This window comes from Leptopilina heterotoma, unplaced genomic scaffold (genome assembly GCF_015476425.1).
Source record: "Leptopilina heterotoma isolate Lh14 unplaced genomic scaffold, ASM1547642v1 Lhet_97, whole genome shotgun sequence".
NCBI lineage: Eukaryota > Metazoa > Arthropoda > Insecta > Hymenoptera > Figitidae > Leptopilina > Leptopilina heterotoma.
The window spans coordinates 1002529-1026694 of NW_025111203.1; the positions used below are offsets into that span (position 1 = coordinate 1002529).

Consider the following 24166-nt stretch of genomic DNA (forward strand, 5'->3'; position numbering starts at 1 on the left):
TATCGAAAGCTATTTTTTTAAACAATAAAATCAAAACATTAATTTTTATTTTTTTAAAAAATAGATTTCGGTAAATAAATAATAATTTTCCATTAGATTATGGTTCAAAAATGGATTTTTAAAAAGTTATGGTTGAAAAACTGATTTTGTCTCATTGACTATAATGCATTGCTTGTAATTGTAATCCATCGATCCGCCATATTGGATTTCCCCCACTCAACACGAACTACATTTACACCTTTGGACGTTTGGTAAAAATTGTCCAGAACGGAAAATCCACATTGGAGTAAGAGAGACAGATACGTAGCCTGCCTCTCTTACTCCAATACAGATTTTCCATTTTGGACAATTTTTACCGAAAACATAAATGCTCCATTACAGTCGAACTTTTTTTCAATGTTTTGCAGATTTAATGGATTTTAAACACTTTCTATCTACATATTTGGAATTGAGACGAATTCTATAAAATAATTGTAGTGGAATTAACACTTTTCACTTCACAGGAACTTTAAAATATGCTAAAATGTATGTTTTTTGAGGTTAAGAACCTTTGTTTACAACTATATTTATAAACAAACGTTCATAACCTCAAAAACATACATTTTAGCATATTTTGAAGTTTCTGTGAAGTGAAAACTATTAACTCCACTATAATTATTTTATAGAATTCGTTTCAATTCCATTTATGAAGATTGATTCTTCACGTTCGCGAACGAGTTTCGCGATATTGGAGAAAGGCCTTTAAAGTTTAAAGACAGGCCACCCACTGCACATGCGCTCTAATTTGAAAATCTATTCCGTTCTGAGACCTGCTCACACCTGAATGAATGTAGATTCTGATAATAACATGCACACCACTCAATAGTTGAGATTACTACTTTGTGGTTGTCTCTTTAGTTGTTTTTCAATGTTCATGACAATCCAAAACCAGTTTAAAAGTCGCAAATGATATAGACTATCATACCAAAACACCGAAAATTTACATATATACACTTCTTTAAGGCTCCTTTTTTTGTAAAGAGAAGCAAAATTAAAAAGGTAGTACACTGTCTGTTTTAGCTTTTTTATGATAAAGAAAAATGCAAACATTTTTTAACAATTACACTTTTTGCTACATAAATTTAATATAAGACGTTTAATGATAGGCTGAAGTTCGCAAGAAACTTGTACGTGTTCATAGACACCGGCAAGAAGAGGTTAATTGATAAAAATTAAAATGTTCACAGATATCCCTTAAGTCTGAATTTTTTTAATTCCAAACTATTGTCATTTTTTAACTTTAATGCGTTTTTATTTCTTTTTAAAATCTTTACAAATGTCTCTCAATTCTGAATCATTTAAATTAATATATTTTTGAACTTTTGTTTTCAGACTTTAACAGCTAACTAATTTGAAGAAATTTATATTCTTTTTAATTTTGTACGCATTTTAATTCTAAATAGGGTGTTTGAATTTAAATCAATTTTATTATAATACTTAACACCTTAAAAGGTTAGTGACCAGTTGAAATCTATTTATGATGTAAATATTATAACACTAAATCATTTTAATAAAAAAAGAAAATAAAGTGCGTAAAATGACGGCAAATATGGGTAAAATTCACAATGCTTTTAATTTCAAACCAATGTCAATTTTTTAGTTTTTTGTAAACATTTTAATATATTTTTAATCTCTTCTCACCGGAAATTTCCTGAACCAGTTTCTCTTTACTTAAAACCAAATATTTTAAAAACTTTCAAGGTTGCGCAGTAGTTTTTTAAATCATTTTTTCTGATACGCAGTTGATTTTAAAGTTCAAGGGCAATAAGGCATAATAATTCTTTACAATTTAAAAAATTTTTTTTCATACATAACACAGTGCAACATTTTTAAGGTCATCGAATGTGCACTAAGTTTTGACTTTAGTTTCTGAAAGTACTTATCGAAACTAGCAAAAACCTATTTCAGTTTTGCTAGATTAGCTCGGATTTGAATTTTATCGACATTTGAATTTTTTTTTGAATTTTCACATTTTTCAGTTTTCTGATACGGGCGGATGGGAACACTGGCTATTAAAAGTTTATTAAAAAAATTCGCAATGGTCACAATTTGAAAAGCAATAATCCCTCTTTAATTACAGAGAAAGAAAAAAAAATTTGATCAAAAATTGTTCCAGTTACGAATTTTTTTTTGACTGTCTTACATTTTTCGATTTTCTAAAACGGGCGAGTGAGAAAGCTGGCTATTAACAGATTATAAAAAAAAAATTCGCAGTGGTCACCATTTGAAGAGCAATAATTCCTCTTTAATATCTGACATTGAAAAAAAAAATTTGGTCGAAAATTATTCGAGTTATGAATTTTTTTTTTGTAATTTTTCAAATTTTTCTGTTTTTCTAATACGAGCGGGTGGGATCGCTGTCTATTAAAAGTTTATTACACAAAATTCGCAATTGTCATAATTTGAAAAGCAATAATCCCTCTTTAAATTCTGATAAAGAAAAAAAATTTTTGTCAAAAATTGTTCGAGTTATGAATTTTTTTCGTACTTTTTCAAATTTTTCTTATTTTTGATTCGGGCGGGTGAGAACGCTGGTTATTAAATTTTTCTTTTTTAAAATCTTAATGGTCACATTTTGGAGAGCAATACTTTCTCTTTAATTTCTGACAAAGAAAAAAAAATTTGGTCAAAAATTGTTCCAGTTATGAATTTTTTTTTGACTTTTTCACATTTTTCAATTTTTTGTTCAGGCGGGTGGGAACGCAGGCTATTAAAATTTTTTTTAAAAATTTCGAATGATCACAATTTGAAGAGCATTAATCCGTCTTTAATTTTTCATTTTTTAATTTTTCATATTTTTTTCTCGTTTTTTAAAAAAAATATGATATACGCATTTTTTTTATTTTTATATAATTACCCAAATTTTCGAGTTATAAATTTTCAAAATGTTTGATTTGTAAAAGTACACTTATTTTGATTATAGCTATGTGTCATTTTCAATGAACTCGTATGTAAATTTAAAAAGCAGTCATCACAAAAGAATGTAATGTTTTTTAATTTTCTCCTTTTAAACAAGTTATTATAATTAGGTAATATATTCATTGGCCGAGCGTGACTACTTATAATAATGAATTTCAAATCAGCTTCTCTTAATATGAATGCATAATAATAAGTTACAATATAAATGATAAAAGGAGATTATAGTTAACAATTTAAAAGTGCTAAATAACTTGGTAATTCTGCTTACAAGTACAATAATACACTGTTAAAAATCGGACTCCAACTTTACACCGAACAAGGACGTAGCAGGGGGAGGGGGGTGTTTGTTGATACACCCCCCCCCCCGACATTTCTAATTTTATTCTTAGTACACCTCTTATCAAATTCCATAAACCCCCTCCCCCCGAAACTTATTTTTGGCTACGCCCCTGACACCGAAAGATTAAAAATGATATACTTTTAATCTCAAAAAGTGTGAATACTTTAATGTGATTCAATATTTTTGGTGTAAAGTTAGAGTCATATTTTTAACAGTGTATTGCAGAGGAATATCGATAATATTCAGTGTTGTAAATTTTTTTTAACAACTTTTAAAAAATTTCGTCCTGGCTCTAAGGTGACCATCAACGCGTTTTGAGAAAAATTAATTTTGAGCATTTTAAGGTGTAATATTTTTCAAAAATTATGACAGAACTGAAAATAAAATGTGTTAAGAACCGCGAATCATGGTACACTTATCCTCAATGTTACTTATAGGTAATTCAGATTGAATTGTTATTCTTCAGTACAACATTAACATATATAGTAGCTTAATGATTAAATTTATATTTTATTTTTAAGCAACACTTTTTCTGTGATTATGAGTTAAAAACAAAGAATTTTAAATAAAAGTACCTATATTATATTTTTCAACTGCTTTTTAAACTTTTTTAGTGAATTTTTGAATGGTTGACACCTTGGGGCCACTTTTTTGAAATTCAAAATTTGAGCTGTTTTTCGAAAATCGCCTAATTTTTTTTTTTTTTGCAATTACACTACCGTCCGCATAATTGAGTGTAATCATATCATTATAGTGTAAAAAGCGTTAAACGTAGAAAACATTTACTCTGAGAATTAAAGCATTTTAGTACATTTTGTAGCGAATTCAATATAGGTATGAACTACTCCATAAAATTTAATGAGAAATAGTCACTTCTGGTTTCACAAAACGTCAAAAATTTTGATGTTTGATCGTGATTTTATTTTTAGTATAGAGATTGATCTACTTGGGTTTCCATCATTCATATATTTATAGAATGGCGGCAAAACGGTTGGACATAGTTATATTTGGAGCAACAGGTTTTACTGGTCAAAATACAGTTAAAGAAGCCGCTCGTTTATCACGTTCATACAATTTCACATGGGGAATTGCAGGACGCAGGCAAGATGCATTGGAAGCCGTCCTTAAGAAATATGCTCCAAATTCTGGTATTATTTTATAACCAACTATAGAAAATAATAATTAATAATTCTGTAATATACTGTCCTCTAATATTAGCAAAACGAAGAACAAAAACACTACTATATTATTATTCTATAATCTTTTAGTAAACATTCCAGTAATGATAGCAGATTTAAGGGATCAAGAATCTTTAAAAAACATGGCCATTAGCACTAAAGTAATTGCAAATTGTTGTGGACCTTACAGATTTTATGGTGAGGCAGTTATTAAAGCTTGCTTGGCTGCCAAAACTCACCACGTTGATGTTAGTGGGGAGCCTCAGGTGATTAAATAAATTCAAGCCTTGATAGGACATAATTAATACTTTTTAAGGTATCTATAAAATTCAGTAAAAGAGAAAAATTTGTTTTCATTAGTTCATGGAGAGAATGCAGTTAGAGTACAATAAAGCTGCACAAGAAGCTGGTATCTACATTATAAGTGCATGTGGATTTGATAGTATTCCCTGTGATCTCGGTATTGTTTGTACTCAAAAGAATTTTGAAGGTGAAATAAATACTATAGAGACTTATTTAAATAGTTGGAATACTTCTAACGCTAATGGAGCTTCTCTTCATTATGGTACATGGGAATCTGCTATTTATGGTATGGCACATTCCAACGAATTGCGTCAGATTCGTTCAAAACTTTTTCCTGAAAAGTTACCAAAATTGGAACCTAGACTCTCAAATAGGTAATAAATTTAATGTGTAACGTACATTATGTGAATATTAATATCCATTTATAAACTAAATGATAATTGAAATTTATTTTTCAATCAGAGGCGCAATACACAAAAGTTCAATTTCTAATGGTTGGTCTTCAATTTTTCCTGGTTCTGATCGTTCTGTTGCAATACGTACACAGCGTTTCTTGTATGAAAAATATAAACAAAGACCAATTCAGGTCCAGACATACGTTACATTTCCGTAAGTTATTGCACTTGTAAAGAAGATAAAGCATTTAAAAATATTATTTTATTATTAGAACCACTTTGTTTAGATATTAGATGGTATTCACTTTAGAATTTCCGAGGAATTTCATTAACTATTGTGGAAAAAAGAGTAAACTTTTTAATTTCTCTACTTTTAGACTTGCAAATTGTTTTCTTATAAAAAATGTGGGGCTCATATTTGTTTATGACATCGTGCAAATACAAATAATACTCTTTACAGCTCACTGCTTCATCAAGTATTGATAGCCGTTTTTGGTGGAATATTTTTGCTCTTAACGAAATCAGAATTTGGAAGAAATTTATTACTGAAGGTAAATATTTTACTTAGTTTAGTAAAATAATTTCACGTAGAAAAAGAAATATTTACTTCCCTATTGAAAAAGCAGAAAGAGATCCTTAATATCTCTACATGTCGTACGTTCGAATACCTTGGGAAGGTTTTCCCTATACCATTTTTTACCTAAACTTTGTTACTTTAAATAGTTTAAATCTAATAAATATTTCGTGTCAAATTTTTTATAGCATGAAATGCCTTTGAATTCTTGAAAAAATTATTTGAAGAATAATTTTAAATTTGTAGTATCCAAAGTTCTTTTCTGGAGGTTTGGCTAGTCACGAAGGACCATCTGAGGAACAAATGGAAAATTCACACTTCTCAATAACTTTCAAAGCTACAGGCTGGAAAGAAAAATTAGCTGAAGTATCTGACAAACATGTCGATGCCCCGAACAAGGAAATGATTACAAAAGTGACTGGCAAGAACCCTGGTTATGGACTTACATGTACAACTTTGCTTCTAGCTGGCGTAACGATTTTGCGGGAATCTGAGAAAATGCCAGATGCGTAAGAAAACATGATTAAATTAAAAAATATAATGAAACCATCAGTGAAAAATATTTCAAAAATATAATTTTCATACCGAATTTATTATTAACTGTTCATAAAAGAACGTATTAATAAAAATCGAGGTAATGCAGAAGACGGGCTTATTTTCATGGGGGTTACAAAAATCAAAGAACTAAAATTTATTTAAAAATTTAAATCAAAAGTTAGGAGTAACTAAATATATTTTTCACTGTTATTTATACCTTAGGCTATAATATTTGAATTAATATATTAACCGCATCTTCTTTAGCGGAGGCGTTTTAACTCCGGGTGCTGCATTTGTAAATACATCATTAATGGAGGAACTAAAGAAAAATGGTATGACATTTGAAATTGTATCGTCATCTGAAAAATAAGGAAGTATTATCAGTTCCTGAACATAAAACAATTATATTACTTTAAATATGTATTTTAATATATTATGTATTTTAAATATTTAAATAAGTAATAGATGTAATATAATGTAAAAACTTTCTATCAATTTATATACATATATTTTTAGTATATTGTTATCATTCTTTTATATTTTACCCACAGCGTTTTTATTGTAACTAAGAAACAGCTAATATAATAAAACACTATGTGAAAGTAACGTTTTTTTATTCTAATTTCTCGATTACTTTTCCTAAAATTAATTCTATAGTCAACTCTTTTGGCTTTCTGGGGAATATATACGTTAGGTTGTTTTTTTTTAGTTTTAAAAATAAATAAATAAACAGATATTGTATTATTTTGCTTAAGAACATAATATTCTTGATTCAATACTTTTTGATACTTTGGATATATGTAAAATATTTGGTGGATTATATTTCCAACTGTTTTGTATATACGCAAAAATAAGTAATAAATAATAAAATAAATAATTTTTAAACAATTTGATGGGCTTTATGACATTAAAAGCTTGAAGTGTATTAATATAAGGTTTCTTTAAAAGTATTTCCTTATCAGAATGAAAATTTTAAAGAAAAATGCTAAGTATTCGTTAAATATATAGGTTTTGTTAGGAAATGACAAATTTTTAAAATAATTTGTAAACATTTTCAACAGAAGTTGAGATTTCCTAATTTTTCTTTAAAAATCCATTGTATTAGAAAAATCTTTAAATTCTATATGGAACAAATTTCAATTTTGTTTGGAAATAATAATAAAGATGTTTTGTTAGAATCATAAGTTTACTTTGCAGAAAAGAACAGAAGAGTTATCAAGTATTTTAAGAAAAGTTAAAAATAAAAAAATTTTGAAATTATTTTATTTCTTTGATAAATTATATTACTTTTATACGTATCTATTTATTTAATAAATAATTATGTTACACTTGAAGATAATTTTAAAATAAGTTGTGAAAAATTGAACATTTTTAAAATATTGAATTTTTAATTTAATGCTTTTTTTAAATTATTGAAAATTTGATTTTTGTACAATTTTATTTTAATTTCAAAATAGTGGATCCAATATGGTGGACGATATGTGTAAGATTAATATAATTTCTATGAAATTTGTTCCTCTGGTGTTTTTAAGAGTTGTCAATTACTTTTTCGCCATAGAAAAAATTATTTTTTTCATTTTCCCAAACTAAAGTCATCAAAAGTATAAAACTTAATATTAAAGTTTGTATAAGAATTGACAACAGAATTCGTAATTCTTGTTTAAAGTGACCTACAAAGATACATTATTATTATTAGATATTATAATTAATCAGTAGAAAGTTTTTAAGGGGTATGTTTAAAATAAGGTTTCCAATACTTTGTATATTGCGTATTATGTGAATCAATTGGATTGTAATGTGGAATCAAATTGTATTTTTTTCCCCAGTAAGATTATATTTGAGATGAAGTCAGTCGAGTCAGTTTTAAAAGTTTAGGGAAAAGTATGTACCTGGTCAACCTGAGGAACTGTGAAGCCTTAGCATTTACTATAGTAAACATGTATTTCGTATAGCTAACCAAACAACAAACATTGTAGCGATACTATGTGCATAAAGTGCAATACGTGACATTTTCTACAATTTTATTTTAGTAAGTAAATGTAGAAATAAGTTAAGTAACAAAAAATCTCTTTTCACGCTACTTTTAATGAGTCGTACTTTTTTAAAGCGATATTATGTTAAACAAAAGATAAATAATTGGTTCTTTTATTATAAATATGGAACTTTTTCAAAATGTCATAAAATTTAAATGATTTATGTATATTATTATAAACATTGAAATTCACTTTGTAAGATCACTTATATTCATTAGAATGTTGCAGTTTAGCATAATCGTAATAGTAAAAAATTAATATCATTTAAAAAAACTATTTTAAATTTACAAATTAATTTAAAATTATAAGTTTCAAATTTTTTATACGGATGACAAGTTAATAGAATGACATTTTACCAATGACTCTTATAATAATTTAATAAATATTAAAAAATTGCATAATTTTAATAAAATAAAAGAAATAAGTTAAAAAAAGTTATAATTTCAAACTTTTTAATTTTACATTTTATAAAAATATTATTATTAATTATAACAATTGTGACGTGCTTCCAAGAAAGGTACCTATAGGAAGAAAAAATTTGTAGGTTATGTTTATAATTTTTGGAGTAAAAATACAGAAAAAAAATTAATCACTATTACAATTTTTTAATGTTCAACTCTTCGTTACATCCAAAACATTTAATAAAAACTGATTTTAGTTTTATACATTTCAATTAAAAATTTTAATTATGAGAAAATAACACAAACATAACCTATAGTTTGCTTATGCTTCTTAGGTATCTTTTTTGGGAGCGCGTCAGAATTACATTTTTTTAATCGTGTTAATTATTTCTGTAAATAATTAATTAATTTCTTTACTTTTTGAAAAAAGTGTTCAAAAATTAAAATGCTATTATACCTATTTTAACAAAGTAATTGGATTTGAAAGTAATTAGGGATGTTAATTAATTAAATTAATAAAATATTTGAACTCGGTCTTGTTTTCTATTTTTGAAAAATGTTAAAAACTCTTAGAAAAAGTTAAATTTTTTAAAATTATTCTACTCTCTTATTTATTTATAAGAAAATATAAGTTTCGTTCTTGTAAAGGAATATATATCATATTCCTTTACATTTTTGATTTACATACATAAATAATTCATTATAATGCGAATACAAAGACATATTCTAATGATTCTTAAATCAATTTGTAGTAATGTAAAATTTATGTAAAATCTTGAAACACATTACGTTTGAAAATATTTTTTTTTCAAAAATAAAAAAATTATGACTTATTAGGGTCAGTTGAGGTAAATCGAAAAAGTAGTTATTTCAGTTAAATAAAAAATTTTTTAAATAAATACTGACCCTATTCTTTGAACATGTGATTTTTTTACCCAAAAGAAAATTGGTACGCAGGTTGAAACACCCATTCTCTAAAATTGAATTAGTTAAAAAGAACTTAAATTTACTTTTGGGCTGGTGTAAAAATAACTAAAATTTTTTGTAACTAATTCAATTAGAGAAATTTGACTATTTTTGTAGTTATTTATTTACTGATAATTAGTTCTTTTTCACTGATTGATAAAGCAAAATGTCAGCCACGATTTTACTAATAATTAGTTATTTTTAACTATGTAATTCAGATTTAGAGAGCACATAGTATAATATTAATTTTAGATTAAGAAAAATATGGGACTGTACCCTAACTCTTTTAATACTTAGGCTAAATAATGTCGATAACATTGTATTTCCGTCAAAAACTTCCATAAAACGACAATTTTTCCTCTCCGGGTAAAGACTTTATTATTTCCCAAAAATAAAATTGAAAAGCATTGTATTTTAGATTTTAAAAAATGCAAAGTAATACAACTGAAGATGAAAACAATGGAGATGACAAATTTCTCGGAAAATGGCCATATAGATGTAACTCTGCGTTCGCCTGCCTGGGATGTACCATTGGTGTGTTCAACATAAATAGATTTGCGATAAACTGCACTCAATATGGAGGTAAGAAAAAAATAATATGGGTTCCCAGTTGTGGAAATTGGAACAGTGGAAATGTACATGAAATCGTACAGAACTAGGCGCAAAATTTTTTATATTCAACATCATTTACTAGTTCATGTACATATCCATGTACCACTTCCTGTATAAAAAATTTATTTTTATAAAATTGATAAAATTGTAAACCAATATTATAATATCGTATTGTCCTTGAATTGTAAAAATCAACTGCATTGTAAAAGCTTAAGAAACTTACTTGGGCAGTCCTCAAAGTTTTAAAAAAAATGTTATTTTAGGTGAACAAAAATTGGTACAAGAAAATATACATGAACAAGTATAAGTTCTACAATGGAACCATTTTGTTTTAGGTGAAGAAAGACTGGTACAAGAAAATATTCAGGGTTGCCATGCTTTTGCTCATTTCAAATTCCCAGACTTTTCCAGGTTTTCCAGGTTAAAAAACGGAATTTTTCCAGGTTTTTAAAACTACATTTATATTTTACAAATTCCCTGACATTTCCAGATTTCCAGGTTGCGTGGCAACCCTGAAATATACATGAACATGTACAAAAAATCCACAGTAGACAAATATTCCATAAACGATCATGTACGATTTCTATTTCATTTTTTCAATTTCCGCATCTGGTCACGTACAAGATCATGTCTATTTTCAGTACTTGATAGTGTATATGAAAATGTACCTGATTTTGTACGTGATCATTGTACGATTCATACTTAATTCTATAAGTGTTAGATAAAAAGACAAACCTTCACATGTTAAGAGTTATACTATACCCTTACAAAAAAGTTATGCTCAACATAGTAAAAGCCCACCTAGAAAAAATTACAACATTGTAAGTTTTTCGCTTTTCTTTTTTCTCCAAAAATAATATAATTTAATAAAAAATTGTGTTTCAGTGAATTTTATAATACAGTTTCTAATAATGTCACTGATCTTTGGCATTCCTTTATTCATATTTCAAATATGTCTTGGCCAAAAATATAAAAGAGGAATATTACATTTATGGAAAATATCACCAATTTTCCAAGGTATAGGTGTCGCTTTACTTCTAGTACAAATTTATATAGGAATCTACAATATAGTTGGAGTATCTTGGTTGCTCGTCTATTTCAGGTAAATACCAATTCAATTTTTAATTATAGAGAGACTGACCTACAATGGGTACATTCCTATACAGTGGATAATTTCGCAAAGAAATACATTTTCTTATTTTATTTTACTTTACTCCTTTTCCACCTGGGATATTTTTTTCAGTGTTGTAAGACAGTCTCCCCAATATAAGTGTTTGACAAGATTTTTCGAACCAGATGTCTAATACTAATTTCTTATTTCCTCTCAAGAGTTTTTATCATAAAATGTTTACAGAGAATCATTCATATCGAATAATGAAACATATCGTTGGGCTGATGACTTCATATTGGACAGAAGTCATTTAAATGTAGGAAGGAACACTACAACAACAAAAATGACTGAACTACCACTTACATTTTTTAATCATGCATTTCTATCCCAAAAAGACATGAATCAACAAAATTTTTCGACAACATTGATAAGATTTCAGATTGCGTTTAACTTAGCTGTAATGTGGACTGTGGTATTTTTTTCACTATTTAAAGGTATTACTTCGCATTTTTTTAATACGTTCTTAAGATCTAAATTATTTTATAACATATGGGTTCTTTTTTTTTAACATAAATCGGTTAATATCTATCCAGATATCTTAACTTCTTGCACTAACTTGACACGAAATGCATAGAAAGCTTAGAAATATTATTCTATATTACAAGTTTTTAATATTTCTTCCACAGGTTTACGTTCGTACGGTAAAGTAATATCCTACTACGTATTAACTTTACTTGCTTGTAACTTACTTTTTGGAGTAAAAGTACTCAACTTAATACCACAAGATCCTTTCAATAAAATGTATTCTACACATGTTTGGAGTGAATTCTTTTTAAATGAAAAGTCCTGGGTTGCTGCAGCATCAGAAGCATTTTTTACTTGGGGTCTGTTGAGCGTAGCTGCTATGCAGGTATTATACTGATACAATATAGTATTTAAATTTACTTAAACAGTTGATGGTAAAAATACTTTAATTCTACGATAGTTACACTATATAATTAACATTTTCGGAATCTTATGAATCAAAATTGACACAAGCTTTCTAATCAAACAATTTTTTTACATAGGGATCGGAATCTGTTTATAAGAAGAAATCATAATGCGGTTTTATCTTCAAATCTTATAACTTAAAAAGCTTCGTTACTTAACAACTCTGATAGCAAAAGAATTAATCTTCCGATAGAAGATAAATTTGTGTTTAAAATACTTAATTTCCTAAAAGATCCCATAGAATTCTCATGTAGATTCATATGTGAATAAGTATATGGATTTTCAGTAAGATTGTAGGGAAGATTCGAACATAATTACTAACATTTATAAACTCTTGTATGTTATAAATTACTTAAATCACATCCTTTCTCTTTAAGATTCAATAAAAGAATATATATCTTCACCTACTTTTATAATTAATTTTATATCTTTTTATAGACTGCTGTTCATAACAAAGATAAAAATTTTGTGAAAAGAGATATTTTGTTCGTAGTAACATTTACAATGCTGCTGTTGTTTCTTAATGGATTTATAGCAAACACTTGTGTTAAGATCCTTAACGTGAATGGATATAATTTTATAAAAAATGAAAGTGGTAAGTTCCATGCAAGTGTATAATATAGGATTCATCAAAAGCTCTGAAAAATTTGGTGAAACTTAAAAATAATTTTACTTAATTTACAGAAAATGTACATATGCTTGTATATAATCCAAATTACGCATCAACTACTAATGTGAATAATATACCACACACTTCATTTCCTCATGAGAATATATTTATTACCAATGCGAAATCATATCAAATTATTAAAGAATACAACAATGATATTTTAAGATATTCAACGGAACTAGTACCTTTAGCAATAAGTTTACTAGGAAGTAAAGTTTTTACTGCCTTTTGGACAATTTTGTTCTACTTAGGACAAATACTCATAGGATTGGTTCAACAGGTAAGAAAATATATTATTTCACAATATTCTATCATGATAATTTTTATTTTAGTTATTTTAAAGTTTAGTTATATTTGCTATACAAAATGACAATTTTTATTTTACGATTATATCTCCATGTTTATATTTTCTTTTAAAGATAAATACATTTAGAAAAAATTGCTTCCTTTATAAACAATAATTAATTAAAACATTTAATTTCTAATAAAATTAAAATATTTTTATTTATATATTGGTGATTCTCCTGAACAGAACCCATTTTTGTTTCGAAAACAAAAAAACATTTTTAAATTTCCTAAGACTTATTTTTAAGTAAGTTAAAAGTTTAAGTTTTAAGTTCTAAAGGCCTTTAAAAATATAGGTTGCACAAAATATTTTTTCTAAAAGATTTAACAGTACCTACTTTTATTTATAGTTAGCAATTTGGAATTGTGTAATGCTGAATATTTCATCTATAAATGGTGAAACAAATAAAAGATCAAAAATCCGATTGGTATTTTTAAGCTGTCTCTGTGGATTTTGTCTAGGTGTTCCGATGACAACAAACGTAAGTATAATATTTGCAAATTTGTTTCTAATTGAAAATAGATCAAACAAATTATATTTTACATTAATTTGGACGTTAAAGATAATGAGAGGGAAAAAATTTAAAACAGTTGGTAGTATAGAAAGCTATCTTCTGAACAATTTTTAGTTTAAAATAATTCTTTTTATTGGCATACCATAAAATATATGTACTTTTATACCATATTTCAGCTGGGTGGCCACGTTATTTACTATTTGGAGAATATAATTGGTAAAAGTTGGTGGGTCATAATCTTATACTTAATACAGTTTGGAGTTGTTTTCTTAGTTAGAAGAGTACCATACAACGTCATACAGACAACAGAAACAATTTTATCACCAAGCAATTGTGTTCAGCAGTTCGTAGACCCAATGTTGTCATTTTTATGGAACATCCCTTTACCTACTGCACTGACGGTAAATACAAGAAAAATACCTTCCTCTTATGCAAAACAATAAAAAGCATGCTGGATTTATGGTTTATGTACTTTAACAAGCTTAAAAAACGTCATATCGCCAGACAGATTTATCTGCACTTAACAGCATTATGATACTAACATTATCGATGTTACATATTACATGTGCTTTACCCTTTGACATTGCCAACGGCAAATTCTTATTAATAACTGTTTTTTTACGATTACTATCTTTCGAAAAAAAATTACTATCTTTTACTTATATAAGTTTCAATTGTGACTTTTCAGGTATTAAGTATTATTATCTTTAAGATGAATGGTTTAGGAGAATATTATTTAAATCAGAAAATTGGCAAATCTTATTGGAATATTTGGACCAGCCAAATAGGAATAATTATTCAATTAGCACCATTATTAATCATTCCAATGGTAGCAGTTGTACAAGTCTGTCGTTACCTTTGTAGTGGTCCAACAAAAATTTCTAAAGTAAGTAAACTTAAATCTATTGTATAACGAACTACTTATTCACGCAAGATAAAGCTTCCATTAGTTCAACATCTACTTGTATGTGTTATTCACCCATTCATATTAATATTTATTTTCATATTTATTTAAGTAATAGTATATTTTATTCTATAAAGTTGAATCAACAGGGGAGACTGGGGCGAAAAGTTAAATTTTTTTGGTTTATTTCACGTTAACCGGCTTATTTTTTGACAGAGTACTTGCCCAATGTCAAATAAATAATGTTTAAACAAATAAACCCAAAAAAACGAAAAATAAAAAAAAAATTTTTAACAACGTAAAAATACATTTAACTTTTCGCCCCACCCATTATTTAACTTTTCGCCCCAGGGTGCGTTTTTGGCTTTAACAACAAATATAAAAAATCTGACTAAAGATATTTAGCAAATACCTTTAGGTATCTCTTCAGGGGACCCAAATAATGAAGTGAAAAACTCGCGGTGAGAATAAATGCAAAAAATATACTTAAAAGTTGATATTTTCTTTTACGAAAAAATTTCCAAAAGTAGGTTGAAAAAGACTTTCAATATCGACACCACAAAAATAAACAGAATTGCACACAACTCCGGACATTTATTTAGGGTGATAACACCCTTCAATAATTAAAATTGCAATGCTCTAACTATTTTCATTCGAAAGATAATGAATTTTAACGGTTTTGTCAGTTTAACTTTTCGCCCCAGTCTCCCCTACCTACAATTGACTTTTCTGTGGATACAAGATTATGAAATGAAATGTAATGATCAGAATTATAATTATTTTTTGTCACATTATAGAGAATCCAATTGCTGTGTAGACCGCCTTTGGAAGTTGACTGCACTCAGAATGTACAAGATTGTGACAGTGAAGAGATAACTGACATTAGAGAAAATATAGACCATCAAAGTATAACAGATTTAATAGTAGAAGATTCGCCACCAAAATATACTCCACCGCCAAGTTATTCAACGGCAACTGGAGAAAGGATGATGAGATTCTTAAGACGTAGTTTCAGAAAAAGTATTCGAAGTATAGGAAACATTTTAAAAGACGGTAATGAGTCGAATACTAAACCAACGTTAATTCCTTCAGAACTTGAAAATAAAATGTAATTAAAAAATATATTAAAAACGATAAATGGATATCTGTGTGTAACTTTAAATATCCTAACATGCTATCTGAATCCTAGAGTTCAAAGAACTCTAAAATATTATTATTATTGATATAGAATATAAACAATAATTATATTTGCCGTCTTCACGCTGACATGGCCCCCACAGCACCGAAACTTTCCTAAAAATTTATTAAATATTTACTTGCAATATTCGGCATATTTAACTGAAAAGTTTAGTGAAAATTGTGTTAAGATTTAAATGTCTCGATTAAATAAATGTTTAGCGCGAAACTTTCCTGAACATTTAAATTACATTTTCGCCTAATTATAATTATAACTTTCCTGAACCAGACTTTGACTACCACATCAAATTTCTCATTCGCATTTCTTTTATCAGTTATAAAGAGAAATGTACTGTCACAGTAAATACGCGCTGTTTCAGAAATGAATTTTTTTCGCTAGCTACTGAGCTACGGTGTACTTACACATATGTAGTTCGCGATAGCATGTATCACTGTATAGGTGAATGGCCTCGATGCTACTTTGTGGTTATCCTTCCCGATGTTTTTTGTATTGTTTAAGAGAATTCGAAACCAGTTCAGACGTCACAAGTGGTACAGATTATCATATTTAAGAAACCGTTGAAGATTTTATTTACACTTTATTAAGACATTTTCTTCTTTGTAAAAAGACGTGTATTTGATAAGGTAATATATAATTTTCTATTATACATTTCTTTTTGAGCCATCTTAAATAAAACAAAAATATTCGGACTTAGCTTACCAGAAATTAATAAGTCAAATAAACGAAGACATAACAATTCTTTACACCCTAATACTGGAGATCTCGGACATTAAAGATTAACTAACTAATTAACAGATCTTCTTTTTTGTAAAAAGACGCGTATTTGAGAAGGTAATTTATCACTTTTAGTCTTTGAAAAAAATTTAATTATTTTAAGAATTCTGAAATACAAGTTAGTGAGGAGGCTGAAATCCGTAACGTTTATTATAAAAACGAAAAGTTATAAGATTATATATAAATAATTATATTACATTAAATTTTTGCCCTCGCAAATATATTATATTGTATATATCATAACTTATAATTAATAATATATGAGCAAATCTAAAAAACAGTCAACTTTTATGTGATTTTCCTTTTTTCTGTACGAATGGCCTACAGCAAACCTAATTTCTTCTGGATAAAATTCATGTAGTACTCCTTAATGCATCACAAAAAGTTTGGAGTAGTTAATTGAATAATTTATGTGTTATGCGACTTAGAAGTCAGAAAATAATAGAAAAATTCAAAAATTTCTCTATGATTCTTAGACGATGGAAAATTATTGAACTGAAAATAACTTTTGAAGTAATTTATGAACATTAATTACCATAATATTTTCTGATTTGTTAAATGATTATGAGTAAAATGTTGTAAATAATGCATGAGTGCTCACAAATTAAAAAATTTTCCTCGTCTCGTTTGTTGTCAAGTCTCTTGTATATTTCTTTCGTATCAGCGTGTGAGGAGCTGTGGTTGTCGTGAAATCAGAATCTTAATGATTTTGCGCATAATTAATTGTCAGCGTACGTCACATAGTCAGCGACCCTTTCCAAGTTTCTTTCAGGTGCCGTTTCGTGGGGATAAGAAGAAGGGTTCTTCCGAAAATTGCGAAGGAAAAACAAGGAAACGATTTGATAATGAGGAAGCCTACTGGGGACAATCGGATGGTTTGAGTCTTACTTGCAGGCTTTCAAGAAGTCGTGACGCAGTTTTGACGAGTGTCATAATCGAGAGATAATTAAAAAGTTTGATTTATTATTTGTAGTTTTATTTCCAGTTTTATTTACAAATAGTTGTTTTTGTTAATTGTGTCGTTGGGTTTATCGGGGGAACGAAAGAGTAAAAAACCAAAAATTGTGGAAAAAATCATTTTTTCAACTTTTTTATTTAAAAACTTTTCATTAGCTATTTATATTATAACCATCTGTAGAGCATTTAAAAATAAATTAAGTGGCCTAATATTTAATAATTTAAACCTGTTACGAAGTTGGGAAATTTATTAAAGTAAAGGTCCCTGCTATTATGGAACGTTTTTAAGCTAACTACATTTCTATGATAAATTCCTTGGAATCAGAAGAATTGGTATTTTATTAATAGTATTTAGGCTCTAAAATGGTTATTTTTTATGATATAAAAATAATATTAATTAAATTTTGAAACTCTGGACTGCACCTATTATGGAACGATGATTTCGTGTATGTCCGGGTGTTCCAAATTGAATGTCCCTATTATGGAATACCTGGAACACTTATTTGATTCAATAAGTAATTAGAATTCTATTGACTTATCTGGATAATTTGAATATTATTTATAAAAAATTAAATACAATGAACAAATTCTAGTTTAATAGATAATTATAAAACCAATTTTACTGGTAGAAAATTAATGCGAAAATAATAATGTTCCAAAACATTTTAAAAACATGGATGTTCAAATTGTGTTTTCTAGAACATTATTTGGACGATATGAAACGTTTTTGGAACGAATATGGTTTTTTGTCTAGAGAGCGTTCATAAATGATGTCACGCAATTTTTTTTTGGGATTTTAGACCCCCCTCCTTAGAAAATCATTAATGGTCTAATAACTGGGAGCCAAATGTGCGTTAATATTTTTCATAGAATTTGTTCTGACAGTTGGCTTTTGTTCTGACAGTTGGCTGAGCCAGAAGTCATTTAAGAAGAAGAAGAATAAGAAGAAGAATTTTTCATAGAATGGCGACAAAACGGTTGGACATAGTTATACTTGGAGCAACGGGTTTCACTGGTCAATTTGCAGTTAGAGAAGCTGCTCGCTTATCACGTTCATACAATTTCACGTGGGGAATTGCTGGACGCAGGCAGGATGCATTGGAAGCTGTTCTTAAGAAATATGCTCCAAATTCTGGTATTATTTTATGACCAACTATAGAAAATAATCTATATTAATAAAATCAGACTTTTGTCTGTACATTGCACGAAATTAATTTTTTCTAGCATAATTTATTTATTTGAACAACGGAGAATCCAAAAATGGTAATAGAAAATTTCCTGTATGTGTGTATGTATGTATGTCCGCAAAATTTTGTTCGCGTATAACTTGAAAACGTCTTGACCGATTGAAGTAAAATTTGGCAATCTTTCAGGTATTGGTCTAACTTAAAATATTAGCTATATTTGATGAAAAAATATTGAGCTGAACAAAAGTTATGAATTTTTCAAAAAATTCAAAAAAAAATTTTTTTCAATTTTTGCAGATTGGCATAAATTTTTTAATTTATTAGTAATATAAATGATTTTAAAGATATATAAAAATAAATTGAATTAAAAAATAATATTAATATGAAAAAAAATTATGAATTTTCCAAAAAATTCAAATTTTTTTAAAAATTTTGACAGATTGCTGTAAATTAATCAGTTATGACTTTTGTAAGATATATATAAACAATAAATTTACAGATTTTAAACATATTAATTAGAACGGAAGGTATTCAATTTTTTCAAAAAATTAAAAAAATGGAAAATTTCCAAATTTTATATTTTTTAAACTTTCTGTAATTAAATATTACATGTTATTTAGTCATATTTTAGCACAATTTTTAAAAAAATACTGTTCTATAACTATAAGATGGAAGTCCTAAGTATAAAAATGTTTTTAATATCAAAAAATTGAAAAATTATAATTGACAGACCAATTACTATCAAGCTTAACTCAGTAGTATTTTTGAAGTCTCTGATAAATTTTTGACGTCAAAATAATGGAATTTAGAATTGTTTGTTTATCCAATTAATCAAAAATTTTTCAATTGCAAAAATTTCGAAAATATTAGAAATGGAGATTCTTATGATAAAATTGATACTGCAGGAATTCAAGAATATGTGATACGATACTTGCATTATGCTACTGGGAAAAAACTTAGATAGTAAAAAGTTTGGTTATTTTAATTCTAGATTTAACTTTTAGGGATGTTTTGAGCATTGTAAAGGCAAAAGTTAAACAGGGTGTCTATTATTATTTTTGTTTAACAAACTATCCGGTTTTTCCCAGCTTTGTCCAAATTTTTCCAGGTGTATCTTTTCTCATCAAATATAAATTTTCTTGATAAGAATTAACAATAAATAAAACTACAAATGGCTACAAAAATTCACTTATTTTATGAAAATACTCTTCGACGGGTTTTTGTTTTTACTAATACTTTTAACAGGGGTTCTACCAACTGGAAAAAACGGGAAATATGCAGGAATTTAATTTAATCGGAAAAACTGTGAATTCAGCCTGCAATATAGGTCTTATTTTAGATTTTAGCAGTTATGATACAATTAGTTCGAATTTTACTTTACTCTAAAAACTGGTGTAAATTTTGGATTAACTTATAATACAATAATTAAATTTCTACAAATAATTGACAAACATTGTTCTCTGCATTTTAATTAATTAAAAATAAATTATTTGATGATAAAAAGTCAATCACTGATTTAAAATAGTAATATTTTTCTAATGAAATAGTTAATGGTAGCTAAATATTATTTTTTCCGGTCAAATTAAATTCCCCGCTATTTCCCATTTTTCGAGACTGGTCGACACACTATTGAATGTATTTGTAGAAACTAAAACCCGTCGAAGACGGGTACGACAGCTAGTAATTAATAATTCTGTAATATACCTACTGTCCTCTAATATTAGCAAAAGAAGAACAAAAAGACTACTATATTATTATTCAATATTCTTTTAGTAAACATTCCAATAATGATAGCGGATTTAAGAGATCAAGAATCTTTAAAAAACATGGCCATTAGCACTAAAGTAATTGCAAATTGTTGTGGACCTTATAGATTTTATGGTGAGGTAGTTATTAAAGCTTGCTTGGCTGCCAAAACTCACCACGTTGATGTTAGTGGGGAGCCTCAGGTGATTAAATAATTTCAATTCAAGCCTTGATAGGACATAATTAATACTTTTTAATGTATCTATAAAGTTCAGTAAAAGAGAAAAATTTGTTTTCATTAGTTCATGGAGAGAATGCAGTTAGAATACAATAAAGCTGCACAAGAAGCTGGTATCTACATTATAAGTGCATGTGGATTTGATAGTATTCCCTGTGATCTCGGTATTGTTTGTACTCAAAAGAATTTTGAAGGTGAAATAAATACTATAGAGACTTATTTAAATAGTTGGAATACTTCTAACGCTAATGGAGCTTCTCTTCATTATGGTACATGGGAATCTGCTATTTATGGTATGGCACATTCCAACGAATTGCGTCAAATTCGTACAAAACTTCTTCATAAAAATTTGCCAACATTGGAACCTAGACTCTCCGATAGGTAATGAAGTTAAAGTATAACGCATAAGATTGATATCCATTTATAAATGATAATAATTGAAATTTATTTTCAAATCAGAGGCATAATACATAAAAGCGAAATTTCTAATGGTTGGTCTGTAATTTTTCCTGGCACTGATCGTTCGATTGCGAAACGCACACAACGTTTTATGTATGAAAAATATAAACAAAGACCAATGCAGATCCAAACATACATTACATTTCCGTAAGTTGTATAATTATTTAAAGAAGGTAAATCGATTGGTGGGCACTGGAACACATGAGATATTTTTAAGAGCAGCACCAAAAGTTTCCTGAAAAACTGAAAGATAAAATTGACCTTATTCGAAAATCTTTAGTTTTTATGAAGCTTATAAAACTTGAAAGAATTATTTAAATGTTCAATGTTTTTCAATGTTAAATGCGAAAATTTGACAAAACATCACGTGAAGATTTCTAATTTCTTAACTTTCATGCAGGGTTCAGTCCAACTTTTACAAACACTTTAACAAACATTAGTAAAAATTTTAAAAATCACATGAATAGTGTCATGAGCTTTGCAACTTAAGATTTCGAAGGTTGCAGTCAAGTTAATTTCAACTTTTAGGAAACTTAATGCTTTGTGTGTCATTCCAAAATTTTATTAGCTTTAAGGAAATAAAGTAGTAAAATTTATTTCTTTTCGCTTTTTCCTTTAAAGTTGTTTACTCATCAAAAGATGGAAAAATTATAATTATTTCTTATAAATTTATTCACTGAAAAATAATGGTCTTTCAGGTCATTGTTTCATGTGGTATTAATAGCCGCTTTTTATGGAATATTTTTGATTTTGTTGAAATCAGAATTTGGAAGAAATTTATTACTAAAGGTAAATATTTTAATGTCTCCTTACATAATTTTACATATACTAAAAATTACGAAAAACAGTATTTACTCTACACTTTATAAAATTCATCTTTTTTAAATTTCTATTTTTACAAAAAAATTGAATTATTAAATAAATTTTTCTTCATAATAACTATGTTGCCAAAAAGGATTATTAAGGGATTTTGGCAAAAAACGACTTTTTTATAGAACGATTGGACTAATATTTCATGTTGCCTTAGAATTGTATAAAAAATCATTTTCATTTTTTAAAATTCAGATTTATTTTTATAGTATCCAGAAATCTTTTCCGGAGGTTGTGCTAGTCACGAAGGACCATCTGAAGAACGAATGGAAGATACACACTTCTCGATAACTTTTAAAGCCACAGGATGGAAGGAAAAATTAACTGAATTATCTGACAAACATGTCGATGCCCCTAACAAAGAATTAATTACAAAAGTGACTGGCAAAAATGCTGGTTATGGACTTACATGCACATGTTTACTTCTAGCAGGACTAACAATTTTACGGGAATCTGATAAAATGCCTGATGCGTAAGAAAAAATTTAAATTATTTTGCTCTATATTTAAGTTTGATGTTAGTTAAATATTACATTTCCTTGTTTCATTTTATCATTTACATATTATAATTATTTTCTTTAGCGGAGGAGTTTTAACTTCAGGTGCTGCATTTCTAAATACTTCTTTAATGGAGGAACTAAAGAAAAATGGAATGACATTTGAAATTATATCGTCATCGGAAAAGTGAAGAAGAAAAAAAGTGAAAAAAGTGAAAGAGTGAAAAGGAAAAGTGAAGAGTTATTAGTTTCTTAGAAAAGCACAAATATTTTTATAATTTTTATACAAATAAGTAAGGAATATATTATAATATAAAATCTTTATAACATTATTTATACGGGCATTGAGATTATTCTTTTATGTCATCAAAAGGGTTTTCATTGTAACCAAAAAACAGCTAATCTGTATCAATAAAATGAGACTCTTGTCTGTACATTGTCTTGAAAATATTCTGAGTTTATAAAAATTAAATATAATGTTGAAATAAATAAAAATTATTTTTTAACATTAAAAAAGGTAATGGTTTTTCGATTTTATACCTAAGTCATAAAAGGCGTGACGACCTTTACAGTCATAATTAATATCCTTGGCAGTCATAAAAGTTGTGATGATTCTTGACAGTATTTTGAAGGGTTCTATTTCCTTTTAAGGTTTTTGAGTTGCAATTGTAAGAAATACTGCTCAAAAACACGAGAAATTCTGATTATTTTTCTGATGTTTTCTCCTTATACTCCTTCATGGTAGGGATACATGTTGCAAAGCAATAATCTGACAAAATAAGGAAAAATTAAATCATAAATTTTTCAATTATCATTTTTAATAGACGCAATTATTATTGCTTATAACTTTCTCTTTAAATTTCTACATTGGTCTACATTGTCCTGAAAAAAACAAACAAAATATTCAAAACAGATTCTAAATTATTTTAGTGTTATATTCCTTGAAAGCACAATATTTCACAGGGAGTTCCCAATGTGACGTCCAACTATAAGAAGTGCAGTATGAGTTGTAAACAAAAGTATAAGTTAAACAAGGACGGATATGTATTTGTAGGTTAGGGATGTTTGTTTACTAACTTGAAATCTTTTACTGCTGCTGTAATTTCTACTTGAAATACACTTTCTACATGTTTCTCAATATAAAAATGCTGTTAAATACTGTTAAATACTGTTTAATAATATACTGTCAAAATGTAAAATTATAGTTTTATCAGTTTTATCATATGTTAGAAATTCAGAGAATCTTCCAATACAATTGAAACAAATATATAATACACTTAACCATCAACACATATTTTATATTTATTTTATGTGAGCAACCGTTTCTTATGTTTAAAATGTGAATACAATAATTAATACAAGTGGTTACAAACGTTACAAATTTTACTCTTCAGAATGTCAAAGTGTGT

At 27.5% G+C, this 24166-nt stretch overlaps 3 protein-coding genes and 1 long non-coding RNA gene across 9 annotated transcripts; 3 read left to right on the plus strand and 1 right to left on the minus strand.

The window, feature by feature from the left end:
- The first annotated feature begins 866 nt into the window (after window positions 1-866).
- On the plus strand, window positions 867-6891 carry LOC122512333 (saccharopine dehydrogenase-like oxidoreductase). Of its 2 annotated transcripts, none has more exons than XM_043628105.1 (8): window positions 867-1038; window positions 4228-4446; window positions 4567-4742; window positions 4837-5153; window positions 5242-5388; window positions 5635-5725; window positions 5995-6257; window positions 6550-6891. In XM_043628105.1, exons 2-8 carry the CDS (start codon window positions 4275-4277, stop codon window positions 6653-6655), a joined length of 1272 nt encoding a protein of 423 aa, XP_043484040.1. In that variant the 5' UTR covers window positions 867-1038; window positions 4228-4274; the 3' UTR covers window positions 6656-6891. The 2 variants fall into 2 exon arrangements, with proteins under 2 accessions (XP_043484040.1, XP_043484039.1); XM_043628104.1 differs by having other exon boundaries at window positions 869-1038; window positions 4274-4446.
- Window positions 6892-8024: 1133 nt separating this feature from the next.
- On the plus strand, window positions 8025-15974 carry LOC122512250 (sodium-dependent transporter bedraggled). Of its 2 annotated transcripts, none has more exons than XM_043627989.1 (11): window positions 8025-8314; window positions 10091-10267; window positions 11183-11399; window positions 11652-11902; window positions 12095-12318; window positions 12837-12993; window positions 13083-13348; window positions 13764-13895; window positions 14105-14329; window positions 14617-14814; window positions 15630-15974. In XM_043627989.1, exons 2-11 carry the CDS (start codon window positions 10114-10116, stop codon window positions 15942-15944), a joined length of 2139 nt encoding a protein of 712 aa, XP_043483924.1. In that variant the 5' UTR covers window positions 8025-8314; window positions 10091-10113; the 3' UTR covers window positions 15945-15974. The 2 variants fall into 2 exon arrangements, with proteins under 2 accessions (XP_043483924.1, XP_043483923.1); XM_043627988.1 differs by having other exon boundaries at window positions 8026-8314; window positions 10104-10267.
- A 453-nt stretch (window positions 15975-16427) lies between these two features.
- On the plus strand, window positions 16428-23191 carry LOC122512252 (saccharopine dehydrogenase-like oxidoreductase). 4 transcript variants are annotated; one of them, XM_043627992.1, is made up of 8 exons: window positions 16428-16653; window positions 18666-18896; window positions 20722-20897; window positions 20997-21313; window positions 21392-21538; window positions 22090-22180; window positions 22471-22733; window positions 22843-23191. In XM_043627992.1, the coding sequence occupies exons 2-8, from the start codon at window positions 18725-18727 to the stop codon at window positions 22946-22948; spliced, it is 1272 nt and encodes a 423-aa protein (XP_043483927.1). In that variant the 5' UTR covers window positions 16428-16653; window positions 18666-18724; the 3' UTR covers window positions 22949-23191. The 4 variants fall into 4 exon arrangements, with proteins under 4 accessions (XP_043483927.1, XP_043483928.1, XP_043483926.1 ...); XM_043627993.1 differs by lacking the exon at window positions 16428-16653 and adding an exon at window positions 17578-17851; XM_043627991.1 differs by lacking the exon at window positions 16428-16653 and adding an exon at window positions 17579-17757.
- On the minus strand, window positions 21500-23972 carry LOC122512254. The gene is made up of 3 exons (XR_006302605.1): window positions 23835-23972; window positions 23298-23526; window positions 21500-21634 (listed from the first exon to the last, which is right to left on the minus strand). It is a non-coding gene; the product is annotated as an uncharacterized LOC122512254 (long non-coding RNA).
- Between the last annotated feature and the right edge of the window lie 194 nt (window positions 23973-24166).